Below are 19,465 nucleotides of genomic sequence, written 5' to 3'. Positions count from 1 at the left end.
TAATTAAGCCACAGCCGCTGAAGTAAAGTCTGCTTTTAGCTGCAGTAAAATCAGAGTCCAATTTGCTATATTTAATCTGCTCGACTCAGCGTGAACACGTTGAAGGTCAGTGCACCACAGTTTCCACCCCCCAAACACCCCGAGGACAAAATAGTTTTACAGCACAAATGAGCAGCAGAAGCAACAAAGTCTGCAAAGGTTATTAATGGCAGGATTATCAAATGGAAGCCAAGGGATGGAGGTAATACAGCAGTTATGGGACTAGGTATTAAAATGATGGTTGGAAATGTGGAGATAATGGTTTTCGAGCTGAACAATAGCTCTGCCCTCAATTTAACACCCGGCCACATTATTTCTGCTCGTCCCTGAGAGCTGTGCCGCGAACACCTCGGGCTGCTGGGCGCCTGCTGAACTGGGCCCAGTGCAAACACTTCATTAACAACCGCCGGTTTTGTCTCCATTCACTGCCACAAATTAATTCCTAAATAAACACAGGGCTGATTAATTAAAGAGGAAGTGTGAGGTGCAGAGGGAGGAGCAGGAAAAGGGGAGGCCATGAATGAGAAACAGTCCCACAGGTCAACAATGAACCCGGCCATCGCTGCAGTCTGGGACCTCAGAGGACACTGAACCGGAACTGAAGTCGAGTTCAGTTTCTGTCTCTGAACAGCACAAACATGACAGGACGTCAAATAAAGTACATTTGCATACATCTCCTGAGGTGTATGTACGAGAACGATCAGAAAGCAGGAGTTCTGAATTTATCGGCCTGCAGCTTTCAGGGACGTCGGGGCATCAGACGATTCATTTTCTCCAACAGTCTGAGTCAAAGAAATCAGATCAGATCAGATGAGTATGTTCCAAAGTCTGTGTCTCTTCCCCCGTTTCCTCGTTAAACCGTGGTGGGTTCATACGTGCTGGTGGGAGCTTGTCGGTTTGTTGCTGTGACACTAACAATGAAACTTCACACAACTTTCAGGACAGAGATTCCTTTGTGGCAGCAGAGGCTGCAGCAGCCTGTGGATTCTGTCCTCCACCTCACATTATTACTAACACACTGCAGCTCTGTTAGCGCTGGATCATCATCTGTCAGTATGAACAGGTGCAGCGATTACAGCCACCGCTAACTCTCTCAGCGGACGAGGCCGTCCTCCCTCAGAGAACGACCTCAGAGCTGATTATGACCCATAATTAGGTTTTATTGTAAAGAGACATCTACGCGTCATGTGACACAGCAGCAGCTGTTTCAGCAGATGGCCCAAAACAGGGACGTTCACCAGGTGATCAGGTGATCTGTGTCACGCCGGGGAAACGCTCCCGTGGATCAGGGACAGAGCGCCTGTGTGGTTGTTTTGTTTCGACAGACTTTACGTCCACATCAGACGAACTGTGGACAGTGTGTAGGCCTTTTTATCCAGAGCCTTCTGCACTGTTCACCTGCTGTGGGTGTGAACGGTCCGTCGCGTTTCACCTGGAGAACAGTCACGGTTCCGTTTCAGATCCTGTTTGCTGAGTACAAAGCTGCAGCTGAACTGTCCTGACACTGTCACACTGCAGTGTCTTCCAGCTGCTCTGTGCCTCCATGTCTCCGCGGCAGCAGCCTCGTCCCCCCTCAGGTGACCTGATCTGGTCTCTTGTCAGTTACAAAGTGGACAGTCTCAAAGCCTCAGAGAGCAGATCTGAGAAATGGGATCTGCCCCACAGAGCTGGAGAGAGAGAGGGAGGGATGAAGATGGAAGTTGGCAGGACGGGGGGCAGCAGATGAACGCAGGGCTGGAGGAGGTGTAAATGACATTTTGGATGTGGAGCTGCTCTCGTCCCTCCCACGCAGCCACGGGGCACAAACACATCCCAGAGAGCCCGTTCCCCCTCAGCAGGGCTGATGTGCTGCTCGGGTAATAACGTACCCACAGCTCAGCGGTGCAGCAGCTAATGCTCCGTGTTAACATCTCGATTAATGCTGCTGCTGTCGGGCTCAAACCTCACAATCACTGTTTGTGTTTGTGTTTTTTCCTCCTCACAGAAATGACGCAGGAAGTGAGATGGTGGTTTATGTGTGGAGGAGCCGACATCAAACAGTTTCTCCAGGCTCCAGCTGAGCTGCTGTGTGAAAACTGCCCTTGTCACAACTTCATACAATTAGTTCAGAGGCTTTCAGGCTCCTCAGGACTCTGAGCCCCGCTGCTTCTCATTCTACACAGCGAATCACACAGCCATTTACGCCCGGGAGGCCAGGTGCACAGGCTCCTGCTGAGCCAAGCCCACATGAAGCTCTGCAGTATGGCAGAGGACCACGGTCTGTGAGGAGCCTTACACACAGTCTCTGGGTATTAAGCTCCTGCAGGGTGAAGCCATTTGGATTCCCCAGTGCAAAGTCTCTGAGCTCAGCTTTAAAGGAATAATCTGACAGTTCAGGTTCGTCCTCACGTGAAAATCTTTAAATCTGCTGTGACAAACTGTGTTGGCATGAAATGAAAACTGTTAAAGGGTCAAGTGAAATCTCTGAATGACGCTCGGCACCTGACCTTGCTGTCGCTCGCCCATCAGGTGCTTCACAGACTCAGGTCATTACCATCGTCAGTGCTTCTGTATATTATCTTAGCTGTATTATAAATCTGAAATGTAAAAACCCTTTTTTTTAGCGACTTCCTGGCTGCTTTCTGGGAGCCAATCGATACGAGACGGATGAGAAAGTTTTCACATTTCAGGAGCTTATGTGACTCCTCACACCACTAATTCATGATGTAATAATGTGGAGATTTACTAAATGATGTTCGCGATTTTTAAACTCGCACTGGGATCAATTTGTGTTTGGGAAGAGAGCGAGACGAGGTTTCACTCTGCGGCTCACTGATTTCATCTTCAGCTCACACTAAAGGAGATAATTGAATTTCCTAAAAATTGGCAGCTTCTGTTGAGACGTCTGCTTCACAAAATCAAATAAGTAATTAGCACACGTCCCTCTGTTTACACATCACACCGTGAATAATCCCATTTGCCTCACAACAGCGTTGCTTAATACGAGCTCGTTTCATGTGAGCTTAATTGACTTTAGCGTGGAGCTCTGTTATTGATTCAGCGTTGGGTAAAACCTGCTGCAGGAGGTGAATCTCAGCTCACAGCAAACACCTTCACAACGCCTGCAAAGCAAAAGTCAAGTTGCAAATAAGTCGGCGTGAAGCTTGTTCATCCTCCAGTCAGTGACATTATGAAACAGTGGGCTGTGATTGGCTCAGACAGCCTGTCCCGAAAGACTCGTCCTCACATCAGAGGATTCACAGGCTGATAACGACGACGTCAGGTCAACACAGAGGATCAAACTCCCGACACGAGCCTCCAACCTTCATCATTAACTGCACCTCAGGCACAAAGAGGCAGCTGATAAAAACCAGAAGCTTCTGTAACAGCATGAGAGACACGGAGACACACAGAGACGGAGACTGTCCATCACAGCCACAACAGTCGAAGAGCCAGGAGACAGTCGTAGCTCAGCTCAGACCTTCAGGACACATCACACAAAGGTAATAAAACACACGTCACATCGTCTCATTTTTAAACACACTGTGTGTGTGTGTGTGTGTGTGTGTGTGTGTGTGTGTGTGTGTGCGTGCGTGTGTGTGTGTTTACGCCTACAGAATAAATGAGTTTCTTCCTGAACCAATTTAAAGAACAAACTGTTTCGTGCTCATGAACTTATTAAACTGACTTGATGCATAAACTGTGAATGTAACATTTACTTTACTATAAATAAAGACAGTGAATGTTTGAGTGAAGTAAAAATCTCATTTCCTCTGTTTTCCTCCACATTTCACTAACTCTGAATGAGTCGCATCACTTTGTCTCAGCAAAGCTCGTTTTTAGCTCAGGTGATGAAGGTTTTTAGGTTTTCATGTTGTTAACTGAAAGCGACTCTGATGCCGCAGCACCTGGAGACCTGGCAGGTAACACGTCGGGCTGTCCTCTCTCCTGTCCTGCTCCGTGAAGGTGGAGTCACTTACTTCTGTGAGAAGAGGTCTCTGTAGGGGCTGCCGTGCTGCATGGCGATGCCGTAGCCTTTGCTGCTCATGCTGTTCCCCGACACCGTGATGGTGCAGTCGTCATCCGTCAGCGCAGCGTACTCCAGCACCGCCATGTCCCACAGAAAGGCGTAGGGACTCTTCTTCGCCTGCAGACACAGAGAGAGGGAAAACAAAGCCCACCGAGATGATGACATCGTCAACAGTTTGTTTACAAGTTGCTGTTTGTTTATCATTTTTCAGACTGGCTGACTCGCTCTAGTTTCTATGGAAACACTGGGCTGACTGTTCACCTGTGTCAGGGAGTGATGGACGTCCTCTGAGTGACAGCCACATGAAACTGAAACCATTCATCCATCAGTCGACACAAACTGTCAACAGGCGAAGATTTTCAGGTTTCCTCCGTTTGATAAAATCATAAACTGAACTCAATCTTTGGACAGTTGGACAAGACGAGACATCTGAAGACGTCACCTCAGCTGTGATGACGCCGTTGAATCGATGAATACGTCGCTCTATAAAGACACGGCTCACGTGATCGACAGCCATCTTGAACTGGAAGTTGAAGCTGGAAGTACTTCAAAATAAATCCACTATATTTCAAAATGTTGCAGTGACCACAAAGTCTAAACAAAATGGCCGTCCGTTCTGTGATTGATATGGTGCTTATATCAACACCTTTATCTTCTGTCATAACAAAAACTGCAGTGTGACTCATTCACGAGGAGGTGAGTTCTCCCCTCTGCCAGCTGAGGAGGTGACTGGCTGAGGAGGTGACTGGCTGAGGAGGAGGAGGAGGCAGCATTAACATGCAGAAGAAGTGGTGGAGTGTAAGTGGATGAGGATGTGGGTGTTTTCACTGTGTCAGCAGAGCTGCTGCAGGAGCATCTGCCTCCACTGTCACTGCTAATTGTGTGTGTGTGTGTGTGTGTGTGTGAATACAAAGTGTTGGTACACTCCCCTCCCTCCTCCCTCCCTGTCTCGTGACAGAGAGACTTCAGTCTTTAGATCCTCTCATGCTGTTACAGCCTAATTACCACGTCACGTCTCATTGATGCTCTGCAGCTTGTAGCTGCTGCTGTTGTCTCCCGCAGACTCTGTGTTCACGTCCCATCATCTGAGGACAGCGTTTTGTTTTTTTTTCTTTCTGCAGGTAGCACTCAGAGACAAAGCTGTGCAGTGTTTGCAGAGCAGGACGAAGATGCTAAGCTACGTGACGACACGCTGGGCTGCTGGGAGCAGAGCAGCGTTCAGCACGAAAAAGGTTGTTATGAATCAAAGGACGACAAAAAAGGACACAAAGGAGACGGACAGAGACTCTAGCGCCACAGTCAGTGTCACAGCTTCTGTGCAGGATGCAGCAAACGTACAGTAAACACAGACATCCACCCTGAGCAGAGACGTCAGGAATCGACCGAACAGAATTATTTAGGAATCAGTTCAGTTTTCAGAGGAAAATTCTGAATTTCAGGAACTGAACTGACATAAATTCTGTAACATTTCTGAACAAACTGATTTATTCCATATATTCTGCCAAACAGGGATAAGAGGTTCAGTGTTTCTTCGCCCGTCTGACTTCTTTTTACTGATCTTACCGTGTTTCCGAATCACAGCCATTAACTCAGAGAAAACAATGTTAAAATGACAGGAAGAAACACACAAACCAATGAAAATAAGCAGAGCTCTGGGTGGTCTGAGTCTGAGTCTGGGTCTGAGTCTGGGTCTGAGTCTGAGTCTGAGCTCACAGGAGGTTTTACAGCTCTGCAGCTAACACTACCATGACCACAGTCTCTCTCTGACTCTGGCTCTGAATGTAGGCAGGATTTTGCAGAAACGTCCAATATGGACATCGTCCTGTGAGAGGGCTGTCTTTGTCCTTTTAGTGTGAACCCAGTTCATCTCCACACGTTGGAGCTGCAGCCTCCTCATTCACTGCAGCACATGTGAGTCTCTGGAGTCAATACTAATCACAGCAGAGGACAGTGTCATTATAAAGACATTCAGCCTGGGTGTGGAGGCGACGCTCAGGTAATGATGAAGGAGCTTTCTGAGGGCTTGTCTCCACCACAGCTTACTCTGCATTCTGCTCTCAGTGCTGAACGTGAAACCTCGCAGTGGTTTGAGTTCAAAAACAAACCGTAAACAGTGAAACGTCCTCTCCGAGGAGCCTGAGTGAACGCTCCCTCTGCCAGCGTGTGGGATGTCTGGGGGCAGCAGAGCGGCTCTGTATTGGAAAAGCACTCGACAGTGGCAATAAAACTGATTAAAATGTGTGCGTGTGCGTTTTGGGGTTACTGCGGGGGGAAAACGTCAGAGGGTCTGGGGGGATGTTTATCATGCAAATGGCTGAATAATGGATGCGCTCAGAGCCAATTTGTCTCCGACGCTAATTTGTCATCAGCTTTTTGGGAGATCTACGAGCATAATAACATACAGCAGCAAAACATGACACACACACACACACACACACACACACACACACACACACACACTGCGACACTGCCTCACTAACTGGTGTATTGTGGAACTGTTGCAATTAAGTAATGGGCAAACAGAGGAGTGTCTTTGTATGTTTGCCTGCTGTGAATAAAACAGAAGGAGTGTGTGTGTGTGTGTGTGTGTGTCTATCCCAATTACTGATACAGAGACAGGCAGCACTTGTGTGTGTGTGTGTGTTCCATCCACACAGAGAACACAGGACCAAACTACGCGTCTCTGGACGTCTGTGAAAACCTCCCGGTGGTTTTTATCTACACGCACGTCCACAGGCTGAGACTGATTCATTCATTCATTACTTCATTCATCCCAGTGGGAAATCGTGTCGTTACACACTCTCAGAGAGTGAAACATGATGTGATGAAGATAAACAGGAGATAAACAGATGTCTGACCACCTCCACAGGCTCGGAGGCTCATTTCTGCTTTTCAGGTTTTCTGCTGTTGATTATTTCACATCATTAGATTTTGATGATTTTGAGATTTTGTCTCCTGAGGACTGCTACAGGTAGGCGTCAGGGTTTTTAGCCTGTATTTGTTTACATTTTGTCAAAGCGTCCTCATTTAAAGGACACTGAATTCATCATCCCTGTCTAACAGGGACATGGACGTACACCTGACTCACCTGGATCACTGTGACACTGAAGGGAACTTTTCTCACTCTTTGTTTTCTGGTGTCGAGCTGGAATTAGCTTCATGCTAACTGAAGAAAACCATGGTGTGCAGCTTCTATCAGGTGCTCCAGTGGTTTTATTCCCATTTTTCAATAATGAATAAAACATCTCTATAAAACCCTTTGGCAGGTCATTAAAAGCTAACTCAGAAACACATGTATGGACACACACACACGTCTCTCGTACCTTGCGTATGCCCTCAGACGGGCTGGACACGGAGTAGTCCATGCCGTTGTTCTTGCTGATTGTCCTCCACAGCTCTGCGTAGGTGCTGTCCTGCTCCAGAGGGTTGGTGCCTTTGTTCCTGAAGTAGTCGTACACGGCCGAGTCCCTCACCGTGCCGTAGTCCACGTCGATCTGCCGAGCCAAGTCCTGGAAAGACCTGGAGGACACGACAGAGAAACGAGTGAGGAGCTGTCGTCTTTTTCAGTGTCTGTTCAGTGAGTTAATTTACCGTTCAGCTCAAAGTAGTGACCTTGACCTCTGACCTCAAACCTCCAAACTCTAATCACTTCATCATTGAGTGACAATGAACATTTGTGCAGAGTTTTAGCCATACAGGCTGCAGCCTCATGGGAAGTGGATCTGTTGGTCCGACTCCTCTGGCTCAGAGTGAAGTCTCTCAGTAAGGACTGACTGGATCGTCGTGACGAAGAAGCCACGAGGAGCCAATCAGTCACATGACGACTCGTGTTTATGGCGATGGAAGTGGATTTTTTGTGTGGATGTTCATGCTAATTTCTTGTGGTGCAGAGAGAACGTGGAGCTGAATGAATGCAGACAGGAGGCGGTCTGTGATTGAATCGTTCATAATGCTGATGTTTTAATTACATAATTACAGTGCTGGTGCTGGATTCTGTAGATGTATGGAATACAAACGAGTTGGAGCTGCTCTGAGTCTCTGGAGGTCGACTGAACGATTCAACATCATCACTCGGTAAACAAGCATCTTATTTATCACGTTCCTCTGCAGACGGTTACAGGATCGTTTGTTCTGTTTCTGGATCCCGCCTGTTTCCATTTCCCTCTCGTCTCTGCAGGCGGTGGACGTGGTATTTTCAGGACTGCTGCTGTTATCTGGGACCAATTCAGATCAAATAACATTGTTTCAAATGAACTGAGCGAAAAGAGGAAACACTAGAGTTTGAAAAGCATCACATCGCACGAAAATGGTCACGTAAAGTGGCTGTTGTTCAGAAACTGTCTATGAGTACAGTCCTTCAGCGAGGGGACTATTTTTTCCACCTCAGGGTGTCTCACACACACGATCGTCACCCAGGAGACGGACCAGCTGAGCTCTCTGCTGGGAAGTGGCGTACGCATGTTCCAGCCCTGAGCGTTCAAACCCCACTGACCCACTGGCTGAAAGTGCAGAGTTTTGTTTCCACATTAACTGCACATGAACCATGTCCAGCACCTGACCGAGTCTGACCGAGTCTGACTGTCTGCAGCGTAACACTCAGACATCATGAATCATAAAACCTCACGTTAACAGGCTCCTGACCAATCACAGCCCTGCCACCGACCCGAGCAGTTTGCTCCTCATTCATGTTCCTGATGGTGTGTTGCTGTTTGTCGGAGTAATGACAGACTTCACGCAGGAAGAAGCAGCGGCAGCCAGTGTAGATGGACGTCAGTCAAAAGGAAAATGAGCCTCTGCTGTCTGAGGGGGCTTTAAAGACGTCTACATCGTATGTAAATCTCCACTTCAGCATTCATCGAATGTCTATAAAAGCAAAGTCTTGTGCTTAGCATTTACCCGCCGCTCTCTTCAACGAATCGCCCTTCACGCAGTAACGCGCCAGGGATTTGCTGATGAAAACGTCAGCTTGGATTTGATTCTCAGAGGAGAGAAGATTGACGAAGATGGAGCTGGTGTGTCGCCGCGCGCATACGAAGTGGCTGTTGTGCAGCTTCAGATGGGAAATGAGAGATAACATTCTATATTCACGCAGGATAAATAGGCAGAAACAAGATGATGCACCTGAGCTGTGCATTTTTGTCGAGTGTGTACTCGTGCGTTCAAGCCTGACAGAAATGCATTATTCTTCTCCTCTGACGGCACTTTAACAGAGATCACTGTGGGTTTTAAATCAGGCCGTGTCTGTTCGAGCAGTGTGGAAACAAAACTCTCCACTTTCAACAAAACCTTTCCTCTGGTTTTTTTCTTCTGCTTGAAGCGACAGCTGCACACAACCTACCTGAGAACCATTCATCCTGGAAACTGATTCTAATTCGCTTTCAGTCTTTTGTGTGTCAGCTTGAGTCAAATTTTAGTCTTTTGATTTTTGTTTTAGTGAACAAAAAGACATTTTGTTGTGTACAGTTACCATGGTACCATCACTCTACTCTCTGTACTGTAATGGGCCAAACTCGGGGTGAAAAGGGGACAAATTTCATTGTTTGCACATTGTTCTCAGCGCGATTTGATGCATAGAACAAGTTATATTTTTCATTCTCTTTTTATATTTACGCAGACAGAGTTAAACAGTCCCCGAGAGTGTCAAAAGTTCAGGGGTTGGTTGGTTCACCTCAGGCGTCGAGGCAAAAGAGCGAATCACTGCTGCTGTGAAAACCTTCCAGAGAAGTTAAATCCTCCAGACGTCCTGATGAATATTTCATCTTCAGTACCTGTAGCAACACAGAACCCTTGTGTTGTTTTGCCATGGGCCTGTGTTCTTTGCCAGCTAATCACTGATGAGGTGATGATGTGCTTGGCTCTGAGCACGCACCTTCACTTCTGATTGTATTGTTGGATCATGAAGACCGAGCAGCGCTCACAGGCGCTCTGGATGTGAGCGTCTGCCAGGTGAGATTGTAAATGAAGCTGGTGTCCGGTAAACAAATCTCCTCTGAGGCCTGTTTGTGTCTCAGTCTGGGCAGGAAATAGAGCCGCTAGGTCTTTGAACATGACACACACACACACACAGGGGGTGATGATGGTTGATTGAAAAGAAGATGAAAAGAGGGTCTGGACTTTGATGTTGTGCCGCTCTGGGTTTTTCAGGTGAAACGCACCAACAAAACGTGGAAAAACAAAATGCTCCTTCTGATCTTCAGCCTGCGACGCCGGCCGGGCGGTGAACACGGCTCGCACCGCCGCGCTCAGAGCTGTTTGACGAAGACAGTTCACAAGTCCGTTAGCTCACAGCGTATACGACCATCCTGCTGTAACATTTACAGGTAAATCTACACCTCCATCGCTGATAATGGCCCAGAGCTGCACTTTGTTTCTGTTACTGTGGATGTTTGAAAAAACTTTCCCACCATTTTGTTTTTGTTTGGAGTTTAAAACATTCAGATAATCTCTTTTTCATTCATTAGATCATATCATAGATCATCTTGCATATTAACAGTCTTGTGTTGAGCAGGGCTGAAATGATGTAATGGATTTAAACTAATTTCTGACGAAGACTAAAATGTTCATTAAAATCTCTGATGCTCAGAAAAGTATCCGGAGTTAAAACACTGTGATGCTGAAGCTAAAGCAGGTGAAGCTGTGGTTTTAGGTCCAAACTCACACTATTACTCACACAGCTCTGTTAAACAGGTCGTGTCCGGTCGATAAGTCAGATCTGTTGACAGCGAGGAGAGCTGCAGAGGATACGCTCATCGTTTAGAAATGAAACGTCAAGCTTCAGTCGTTTGTTATTAATCTGGTCTGTGGACAGTTTAAAAGAAAATGAAGCGAGGATCAATTGATGAGCTTCATAAACCAGAACTGTGATGGAATGTGTTCATTAATCCAGACAGTTGGACAGAGAGGCGCAGCACTGACCAGGCTGCAGGCAAATTCCGAACATTTCCACAAGCTTTTATCACCAACTTGTTTTCCAGGCAGTTACTTGATGAAATGATGGTGTTTTACCATCGGAAGCTCTGAAGAGTTTTTTTTTGCTGAGTCTTTGTTGGTGTTTGGTGTGTGTTTGGCCCATCAAATTATTTTCCATCTGAACTGACTCAGGTCTGAGCTTCAGGACGTTCACAGTGATTAAGGCTGCTGACGTGTCTGGGTTTACTCTGCTGTTCTCCTCTGTAAAGTCCTCAGCAAGTTTCTGACAGTCAAACTAATTAAATCTCTCTTGTTGAATGATGTTGTATTGTTATAGGTTAAACTCCCCTGCAGTCAACGAAGCAGTTCAAACTTTCCAGCTGCAACATTAAAGCATCAGTAATTATAATCCAGTGTTGTATTTTATTTTGAAAGGGGCCACTCTGCAGAATGACTGCTTTCTTAGTCAAAGTTCGGAGAACTTCTTCCACCAGGTTACTTTTTCCAGCAGTATGGTGCAGAGAGAAGCTTTTCAGGCCGGATGCTCAGAGAAAGCTGCAGTAAAATGTGTGTGTTGCCTTTCTGCTCTGTCAGGCTCACTCACAGCGTGTGTGTTTAAAGTTGTGTGTCTCTTCTGTATGTGGAAACACACTGTAATCCACTGTTTGCTGTTCATGACACAGTGAAACTGACCTGGTCACAGAGAGAAACGTCGCACAGAGAGAAACAGCAGATCACACTGACACAGCTACAGCTGCTATCAGCTGCTATCAGCAGGACGAGTGTGTGTGTCTGTGTGTTGTTAACCAGAGAAGCTGAACTGCCGACAGCCGTTTGCACCTGAGGCCACGGAGCTGACCGGAGCTCCGCTTCACTGTAAACAAAACCGACACACAACTGGATTTCTGAAGTGTTTCAGAACTTTTTGACTTTTATGGCTCATTTTCCATTTCACATATTAACCACAGCCTCGCAGCTCTCTCCTCCCCCTCATCTTCCTCTTCGGTTTCATGCCTCCTCCAGCTTCTCCCTGAATTTCTGTTTCAACTACAAAAAGCAGCAGGTTCAGTTTCAGAAGCTTTTCAAGTGCCTGTCCGAGCTGCCTTTAAAGAAAAACAGTGTTATTATTTCACTTTGTGCCCGTTGTGATCTGAGCTTCCTGCTGAGGGTTGGTCCTACCTGCTGGAATTCAAAACCAACAGAAACTCTCTTCACAAAACCAGGTTTCATTCCATCTCACAACCTCACTTTCACCACAAGATGCAAATCTGGAAATCTCCTGATGGGTTTTCCACTTTTTATTTAATGGACATGATTGTGTGCCTGCAGGGTTTTGCATCGTAGAGAATAAATAAAAGGACAAAAACCAATAATGTGTTAGTCCATCTCTCAGTTCAGATTCACCTTCCCACTGAATGTGAATCTTCAGAAACTATTCACAAAAAGTAATTTTCCTAAAACAGCTGCTCATTCTACTTTTTATCAAACAAACAGGAGGAAACAGTTCATCTGCTGGGGACTATTTTCAGTGGCGGATTGATTTGATGGCGATGAAGTAACATGTGACCCAGTGTAAGAGTGTGGATCACTGATGAGCTTTAATGGTTTGTGGAAACCGTGAGAAGCTGTGGTACACACACGCCGTACTGTGGCACGCACACGCCGTACTGTGGCACGCTGGTTTGCCTCTTTTCTTTTTAATATTCGGTTGACGTCAGCCCATTAAACACAATGATTTTAAGAGGTGTAGCTTCTTTCAGTCAACTCTCAGTACTGCCTTCAAATTTAAATTATTTAAATTTCTTCTCATAACACCAGAACATCTTCATCTTCCTTTTTACAAAATTAAACGTATTCCCTCAGATATCGTGGTGCACGGATCTGGAATGTCAGAGTACATGATCATTAGCTTTGGGAATGTAAAATAAAAATTATCATCACGTTTAATTCATGATGTCTGATTAATTCTTGATCATGTCTGATTCCCTTTTTCTTTGGTGACCTCTTCATTCTGCATGTTTCGTATTGTCCTTTATTCTCTCGGTATTTTGCCGAATCCTATTTTACTCACGAGTTGACACTGACTGAGAAAAGCTATGTTTATTTTCCGACTGCTCGTTTAACAGCACGTGAAACCACACACTGACTCCTCCTCTGAAGATACCATGTTCCATCCTCTGAATCCAACTACATTTATTCTTTTTAATTTTATTTTATTTGAACACTTCAAAAAACTTTTGCTCTCTGCTCACAGCACTTGGACGAGTTGTAAAACACACCACTGCTCCCCTCAGAACAAGAGTTAGGTCAGTGCCTTGTTCAGTAACAACAATAGGAGGGTTAAATGTTAGAAAGAGCCATCAGGCAGTTTCCAGAGGAGAGACTCTGCTTTTTCAGATGCATTAAATACGTGAACTCAGAAGCTGTGCTCGTTTTCTACGCGGACAAATATTCAGGCCAAGAGCTTTTTTTAATCTAAACTGCCGACTCTTTAAATTGATCGAAAGATCTGCGCTACTTCTGCCACTTCACCCCATCCACTCACGGGTTTGTTAAATTAGAGATGAGCTGCAGCTCTTCTTCGGCCCCTCTGCAGCACAGATTTGAGAGGATCAATCTCCGGGAGTCTCCTAAAGATGAATAACTGGCCAAATGTGTGAGAAACTCCGGAGGCTGAATGAGCAATTGACACTGTGCTGCAGTGGAGTGGCAGCCATGTTGTCTGAGACGAGCCATTACTCAGAGCTGCTCCTGCACAGAACACTAATACGTTCTCTACTAATGAACTGCCCTCACAGCCTGACGAGGTCATTCTTTAACATGACGAGGAAACGCTGAACATCTCTGCGACACGCCAAATTCCTGCGCTCTGTTTGCCCGCAGCGTCTGCAGGTCGTGAGAACGTAGCTCTTCCTTTAACGTGGTCAGAAACCCGGTGACCGTAACGACTCTGCTGAAGCTGGAGAGCTAACCACGTACTCTCCCCCGGCACTTCGTTCACCACTGTACTGAACACAACACATTTCACCTGCCAGTGAGCACGTGACCAACCAGCAGGGGTCGCCACTGCAGCAGCCATGACACGTGACTCGTCTCACTGGGCTTCCACAGTGAACACAGACAGCATGTAAGAGCTTAGACAGTGCAGGACAAACAATTCAATCACAGATCAGATCAAACTGCTCCCCTCATCAACCTGTGAATGCATTTCACAGGATGATGGTGTTTCTAAGCTTTAATTAGAATCTGTTTCTGTTTCTTTAAAAAAAAAAATGACTCAAATTCCCCACAGGGATCAATAATCACCTCATCATGGGGGGGCGGGGTCACCGCCACTCACTCTGCAGTCTCTAAAACCTGAACACCATAAACTCTGCTGTTGTTTGAGCTCAGACTCTGGTCGGACTCTGACCTCAGAGATCATAAAGACTAAATGAACCTCCATCGGTCCAGCTGACGAGCACCGAGCTGCAGAGAAGCCCTGATCCCAGCGAGCTGCTGCGTCACAGCCCAGCAGGGACACGCTCACTGAGCCTAACAGGCCGAGTTCGTCTGGAACCAGGGTCAGTCTCAGAATCACTGTGTGCTCACTGTGTTTCTATATCACTGACTGTGTGTGTGTGTGTGTGTGTGTGTGTGTGTGTGTGTGTGTGTGTGTGTGTGTGACTCTTACCATATAGCGTGGTCCATGCGTGACACGGTGAGGTACGCTGCCAGGTTTGCGGTGTACGATGAGCACACGATGAGCGTGAAGAGCCACCAGCTGCCCATGACGATCCGCAGAGCCACTGAACCCACCACACTGTCGCCACCTATACACACACACACACACACACACACACACACACACACACACACACACACACACACAGACAATTCAGGTCAACATCTATAATCACTGGGGTTTTCAAACCGTTTTCAGAGCTGGTGTCGTGACGTGACGGTGACGTGTTGAGGATCCAGTTTCAGATCACACACGTGTAAATGGACACAGACTGAGGCGATCAGACATGTGATGACCTCTCAGTTACACCTGCTGCACGATTCCAACAGCAGGTGAGAGCGGTGCTTTATCACAGTGAACCAAGAGGCTGCACAGCTGCATCTAATCACAACCTGTTAGGCCTAAAAGGTTTCCGCGGCAACCTGCCAGACCATAATAGATGCAGCTGGTTGCCTCGGCTGGGAGTTCATGCTTTAGAAGGTTTGTTCAAATGTGTGTGGGTAAATGCATTTGGATTTGGAGACGTGAACACACATGTTCACAGGTGTCACTGTGTGTGTGTTGTACTTGTATCTTTGTGAGGACATGGGAGAGGCTCAGACCTGAGCGAGGACGGTTTTAAAAGTGAGGGCGTTTTTTTTCTTTCTTGATTTTAGTGTGGAGTTAGTGTTTAGTTAGTTAGTGTTGGGTATTTTGTCAGTGCAGGTCCTCACAAAAACAGATACAGATACAAAATGTGTGTGTGTGAGCTGCTGAACGCACACAAACACATCTATAAACCTTCAAACACACACAGAAACCCATGTTCATGATTTCAAAGTGACATGTCCTGGAGCTCTGTGCTCAGTAATCTAAGCCTCTAATTCATTTAAGCACTTTAAAGTTTTATGGTCTTGTTTCTGCTTTTCTAAATATTTCAGACGCTACAAATCCTCCTGTGATTATTTTTTCCCTCTTCCATTGCTGTGTAATCCGTGTAACCGCTCTAAATGAAAACTCCCTGAAATCAAACTGAAATCCGTCTTTACAAGGCCGATAATCTCCTTTTTGCTGTGATCAGCCGTGATTGATTTCAGACAAACAGCTGAGCTGCTAAACTGTCAGAATATCTGAGACAGAGCCACAGTTTCCCATCTGCTTCTCAGCTGACGTTCATACCAGAGGGACTCCCAGTGGGTGAACAGGAAACCAGTTCAGTGTCTGATACTGATGCTGATCAAACCTGTGACCCTGCAGTTATACAGGTCTCTCTATCGAAGAGGATAAACGATGTAACTCGAACCCGTCTCACAGTTTCTCTCACCTTGCTGCACGAACGCTCCATAAACGATCCAGATGGCGCTGTGCAGAGTGCCTGACCCCATGCCGCTGGACGGCTGGCCCGGCGGGGGATTTTGGGTCGGGGATGAGCGCAGCGCCTGCAGCCGGTTGAGCAGGAAAATGAGCACTCCCACCACAGGGATCGCGGCGGCAATGCACGCCCACACAGCAAGGTCGAAGGGAGCGAAGAGAGAGAAGATGTTGATCTTTTCTTCAGGCTTTCGCAGCAGGATTCCAACGCTGTAGTCAAGATAGCGTTTGCTGAAGTCGACGACATTCTCCCGCTCTGGCGTGATGGTGATGGCTGACACTGCCAGGTCGGCTCTCTGGGGGAGGAGGGAGGGGAGGTGTTTTAGATTTTGAAGCACACCTGCCAGACGCTCAGAATGTGGTATTTATCTTCTGATTTGTTTCTGTTGGTCTTGATCAGAGAGGATGTACAGTGGCATGAACATATCTGACCCAGCTACGTGGTGTTAGCTCAGACAACTGAACTGTGTTTACCTTGTTGATGAGATCACCAATCATGCCGTTCCACGAGCCGTTGGGAAGCTGAGATCCATATTTACTGTCTGCCACCTGGAAGAAAGAGTGATAGAGTTCTGTTTACGCCACCTGCTCAGGACAAGCAGCCTAAAACCAAAATCCTGACTGAGGTCAGCGGAAAATAAAACATTTATTTATTCAGTCACTCTCCTGAACTGTGTTCATGCCACATTTAATTACACCTGGACTAAACCTGTGCGCGTCAGTCAGTCCCACCTGGTAGATCTCATATTTGAAGCCCAGGATTTTGGCGAGGGCGTCCAGGACATCGATGGAGAAGCCTTTATATCTCTTCGGCTGCCCCAGGATGTTCTCTGCCACCATGACAAACGGATCCTCCTGCAGAGAGAGAGAGAGGAGGGGGTGTTAGCACCGAAGAAAAAGAAGAGTTACTTTACTCTGTGTTCATCAAACTGTGGCTTCAAGCAAAAACACTGAAAAACAAACTTTCTTCAGTGTTTGAGAGGAAATTAGGAGCAAAAGACACATGGAGACATCAACTACAATGACTCTGGGACTAGGGATTTGGATTTTGTAGACTGTTTTTACACGGTGCTTAGCACGCACACAGGAATTACTGAACGGAAAGTTAACTAGGTGCTACGTTTTTGTTTTGGCAGGTGAGGTTAGAGTTGTTAGAGGAGAACTATGGTTATTGTGACCTTGGTGTTTCCATGTCTTTAAATCTAATTGCCACCTTCAGTTTTTATAATAACACCAATAAATTTCAGGATTTTCAGTTTGGACAGAAGAGTGGGAGAATGAAAGACGAGTAAAAGAACATCAGCTCTGTCTAGCAACCAAACTGCAGCGTGGACAGTGCTGAGATTATTTCCGTTGGCTTTTACTCAGTGAAACTAAAAATGATCATTACTGAGCCCTTGTCATCACCTTTTCACAGTATCAGGGTGACTGATAATGATGGTGCACTGAGGCAGAGAGTGACTGTAGAGAAACCTGCACAGGTGGTGTGTATCTGTGGCTGCTGTGTTAGTGTTGCATCAGTGTTGGGAACTGGCAGCAGTCAGAGCTGGACGCGTTGCAGCTGCAGGGGATGAACCGCAGGGTGAAGGTATTAGTCTCGCTTGGTTAGACCTGCGTCTCCTCGGTGCCGTGCCAGCGCAGGAGGAATCTCTGGCAGAACCCGCTGCTGTTGTGGGACCAGGGGCGAATAACGTTCGGCTGTTTGTATCTCTTAACCTAATCACACTGACCGGAGGTGCTGCCAGAGCCGAGGTGCTGGATCGATGCCCTCTCAAAAAAATAAAAGATGTTGAGGGGAAGCCTTTGGGTGGAGGAACATGAGCGAGAGGAGCTAAAGCCGATGAATCATGCGAATAATAAAAACTCAGAAACACACTGAGCTGTACAAAGCAGTGCTCTTTATGGACTGAGGGATTTTTCTGTGGATTTATTTTGGTGGTTTTGTGCTGTGGAATGTGGAATGATTTTTATATCAACACCCACCCAGAACTTTCTTAGGAACTCCACACTAACGCTGAGCAGTTCCTCCTCCTGCTCGCAGTGATTCCTCCGGAGCTTCTGCTCATCACATCGTTCATGCTGCCAGCCTCCTGTTCCACACATCCCAAAGGGGTTCTGCTGGATCCAGGTCTGGAGACTGGGGAGAGCTCTGAAGTTCACTGTCATGTTCATGAAACCAGTTTGAGACGACCTTAGAGCCGTGAGAAGCTGGTGAACTGTGGCCATGAAGGGATGAACACGGTCAGCAGCAGTGTTCAGTTGGACCATGATGGATTCATCAGAGCAGGCTACGTTTCCCCAGTCTTCATCTGTCCACTGCAGCCTCAGACCTCTGGTCTTGGCTGACAGGACTGAAACCTGATGTGGTCTCTGCTGGTGTCAAAGATGAAAGAGGGACAGCGGCTCTGCCCGGTGACCGTGAAATGCTGATTTTATGACAGAGTGAAATATTAGAGACGATATTTTCTCTTTTCTGTTTGTGAATTTCAGTTTGGTGTTAAATGTGCGTGTTTATTCCAGTGTACACATCAAGTATTTTCCCCTGAGATGAGCTGTGGCTTATCTCATCTTTTGCATGATGAAGCACAGCTGCTGCAGTTCCCTTCAGTGCATCGCTGCCACTGCAGCTCACAATCCCAGTAATCTCGCCTGACGACTTGTGGAACATAGCAACAGTTAGGCATCCATCCAAGTGTTGTGCAAATTTTAATGAAGTTTCAGAAAAATCACCAAAAGAAAATGAAAATTACTGCGTGTTTCCACCCACTGATGCTACGTGAATGTTAGGAGTTGGTTGGTGCAGATAAACAGCTGATTCACAGAGCTGCAGTCAAAGCTCAAACGATGGAAATCTCATGTTCTGCTTTTATTTATACACCAACTATTTCTTTTCTTCAGTGTGATTTACTCAGATGTCACCTACCAGTAAAGTGACCACTTTGACCGTCACGCCCTGCATGCCGTTCTCGATTCGACTCTCCTTCAGACTCCCGTTCAGTCCGTGAACTGAGTCCCACGTGGCGAGCTGCAGGAGAAGACAGAGGGAAGACAGAATGTCAGTGTCGCACAGTGACACAGGACTGGGTTTAATCACTTCATTTGTTTGTGTGTCAGAGGTCCTCAGGGAGGACACAGAGGTGGACACAAAAGCAGAGCATGCTGTCTCATTTGATTTCATGTGTAGTTGGATGCTGCAAATTAGGTGGAACAAAATTAAGAGACATCTATGCAGAATGCCAACAGCCCACTCCAGCGTGTTTTCATTCATCACATTTTCAACCAAACACAAAACGAACCTGACCTAATTAGATCTAAAAAAACAAAACCCCACTGCTTCTCCGACAACGCTCTCAAAGCCCCAAACATCCCTCTCAGGAAAATGGACTCAAAGAGCACCGTGAATTCATTTGCTTCATACACTGAGTCCATGTACA

The 19,465-nt window shown here is 46.6% G+C and overlaps 1 protein-coding gene across 1 annotated transcript in view; it reads right to left on the bottom strand.

Annotated features, from left to right (window-relative positions):
- Positions 1–19,465, bottom strand: part of grid1b (glutamate receptor, ionotropic, delta 1b) — a 297,936-nt gene that overhangs the window by 9,583 nt on the left and 268,888 nt on the right. The window contains exons 9-15 of the mRNA XM_041067268.1: positions 18,955–19,056; positions 16,764–16,886; positions 16,506–16,580; positions 15,985–16,327; positions 14,631–14,769; positions 7,372–7,567; positions 3,999–4,165 (exon numbers count right to left, since the gene is read on the bottom strand). Coding sequence (XP_040923202.1) covers positions 3,999–4,165; positions 7,372–7,567; positions 14,631–14,769; positions 15,985–16,327; positions 16,506–16,580; positions 16,764–16,886; positions 18,955–19,056 — 1,145 coding nt within the window. The remainder of the gene's footprint in view (positions 1–3,998; positions 4,166–7,371; positions 7,568–14,630; positions 14,770–15,984; positions 16,328–16,505; positions 16,581–16,763; positions 16,887–18,954; positions 19,057–19,465) is intronic.

The sequence above is a fragment of the Toxotes jaculatrix genome, chromosome 21, assembly GCF_017976425.1.
Source record: "Toxotes jaculatrix isolate fToxJac2 chromosome 21, fToxJac2.pri, whole genome shotgun sequence".
NCBI lineage: Eukaryota > Metazoa > Chordata > Actinopteri > Toxotidae > Toxotes > Toxotes jaculatrix.
This window is presented reverse-complemented; position numbering and strand designations above follow the sequence as displayed.